Raw genomic sequence first — 1,608 nt, 5'->3', positions numbered from 1 at the left:
AAAAAAAATCACTGAGCAGAGATTGGCGCGCAGACCCACCCGCTCAGTGCTTCCGGTCCGGTCACATTTGAATACAGATGCAGTATGGATCATTACGGCAAACAATGCAAAGCCAACGGCACCAGTGAAGCTGAGTTTACCGTATGTGAGCGCAGTTAGTTACACATTTTACGCCGCATAATTAAGGTGACTTATAATGACCGATTTTCCCTATTGTTCAAGACTAGATATGTGCGCGCACGAGCCTTTTTTCAGTTACACATTTTTACGACAGGGATCACGTGCTGATATTACATTTACTGAAATATTTTCATTTACTAACCTCTCTCGTAGTCACCTCTTCTTTTTCCGACACTTTGACCATTAGCCGGTCATTCTCCAATTCCAGCGCCCGCACGCGATCGATGTACACAGCCAGCCTGTCGTTCAGATGCTGCAACTCCTGTTTCTCCTGTAAACGAGAAATCCGAGTCGGGGAGAGAGGAGTGGAGGCCGCTGACCGGCCAGCTTCACGGCTTGGGGTAGCGCTTGCAGTCGCCATAGCGGTTCCTTCAAAATTCTGTCTGAGTTTTCCTGAGCACTCAGCGAGCAAAAGAAAATAAATGACTGTATCTACTGGCTTTGTTAGATCGGGATGCAAAACAGCTCCTCTTGATAGTTAGCGCCAGGATATCGCAATCAATGAGCCGGAGGACCACGCAGTGTCTCGAACGCTTGCTTTACACAGTGATGTGATTCCAAGATGGCCGCGGTCAGGACCGCGCCAAAAGCAGAGGACACTTCCTGTCCGCAATGGCTGATGGGAAAGCAGAGGTACGGGAAGGGCGTAACGTAACGCATTACCTCCTGTCTAAACAAAAGCACCTTTAGAGGTTTTTTTTCGAAAATGTCCCGTGACTTTAACATTATGAAGGACAGCTTCCCCACCAAAACCCTCGAAAAATTACCAGAAAGAACTGTTCACACTTGATAGTACTGAAGAGGATTAGGGCCACTGGGGAAAAAAAAGCGGGAACGTATTTTTTTTTCTTCTTTTCCTGAATTCTGAGAAAAAAGTCAGAATTCTGACTTTAATCTCAGAATTCTGACTTTTTTTTCTCAGAATTCTGACTTTTTTCTCAGAATTCTGACTTTAATCTCAGAATTCTGACTTTAATCTCAGAATTCTGACTTTTTTCTCAGATTTTTTTTCCAGTGGCCCTAATCCGTTTATGATAGCAATAGGATAGGGTTACACAGGTGCATATAAAGACTGTGACGTCAGGCCATAAAACCAAACTTCACCTTTCCTGTATGCTTAGAAATAGAAGCAGTTATTCTGGTAAATGACAGTATATTTATATTCCTGTGAGTGCCAAACATAGTGTGTGTGTGTGTGTGTGTGTTTCATTGTTCTACTGTGCTTCATTGATCTGGTAACAGTGACAATAAAGATCTATCTTATCTTATCTTATGTTATCTTTTTATACAGTATGTCAGCATTCAAAAACAACCGCTACAAATATAAAACATTCTATTACATATTTATCCCGCTTGTAAGCAGTGTTGCTCAAGTTACTTGAAAATAGCAATTATTTGCTAATTACTGATTACTCCTCCAAAAAAGTA

General features: G+C 42.1%; 1 protein-coding gene across 1 annotated transcript in view; it reads right to left on the bottom strand.

The window, feature by feature from the left end:
- The window catches only part of lmnb2 (lamin B2), a 9,785-nt gene extending 9,003 nt beyond the window's left edge, over positions 1-782 (bottom strand). Inside the window, exon 1 of the mRNA XM_005734259.1 lies at positions 323-782. Coding sequence (XP_005734316.1) covers positions 323-541 — 219 coding nt within the window. The 5' untranslated portion in view covers positions 542-782. The remainder of the gene's footprint in view (positions 1-322) is intronic.
- Positions 783-1,608: the final 826 nt, after the last annotated feature.

The sequence above is a fragment of the Pundamilia nyererei genome, unplaced genomic scaffold (genome assembly GCF_000239375.1).
Source record: "Pundamilia nyererei isolate P.nyererei 1_Seehausen unplaced genomic scaffold, PunNye1.0 scaffold00057, whole genome shotgun sequence".
NCBI lineage: Eukaryota > Metazoa > Chordata > Actinopteri > Cichliformes > Cichlidae > Pundamilia > Pundamilia nyererei.
This window is presented reverse-complemented; position numbering and strand designations above follow the sequence as displayed.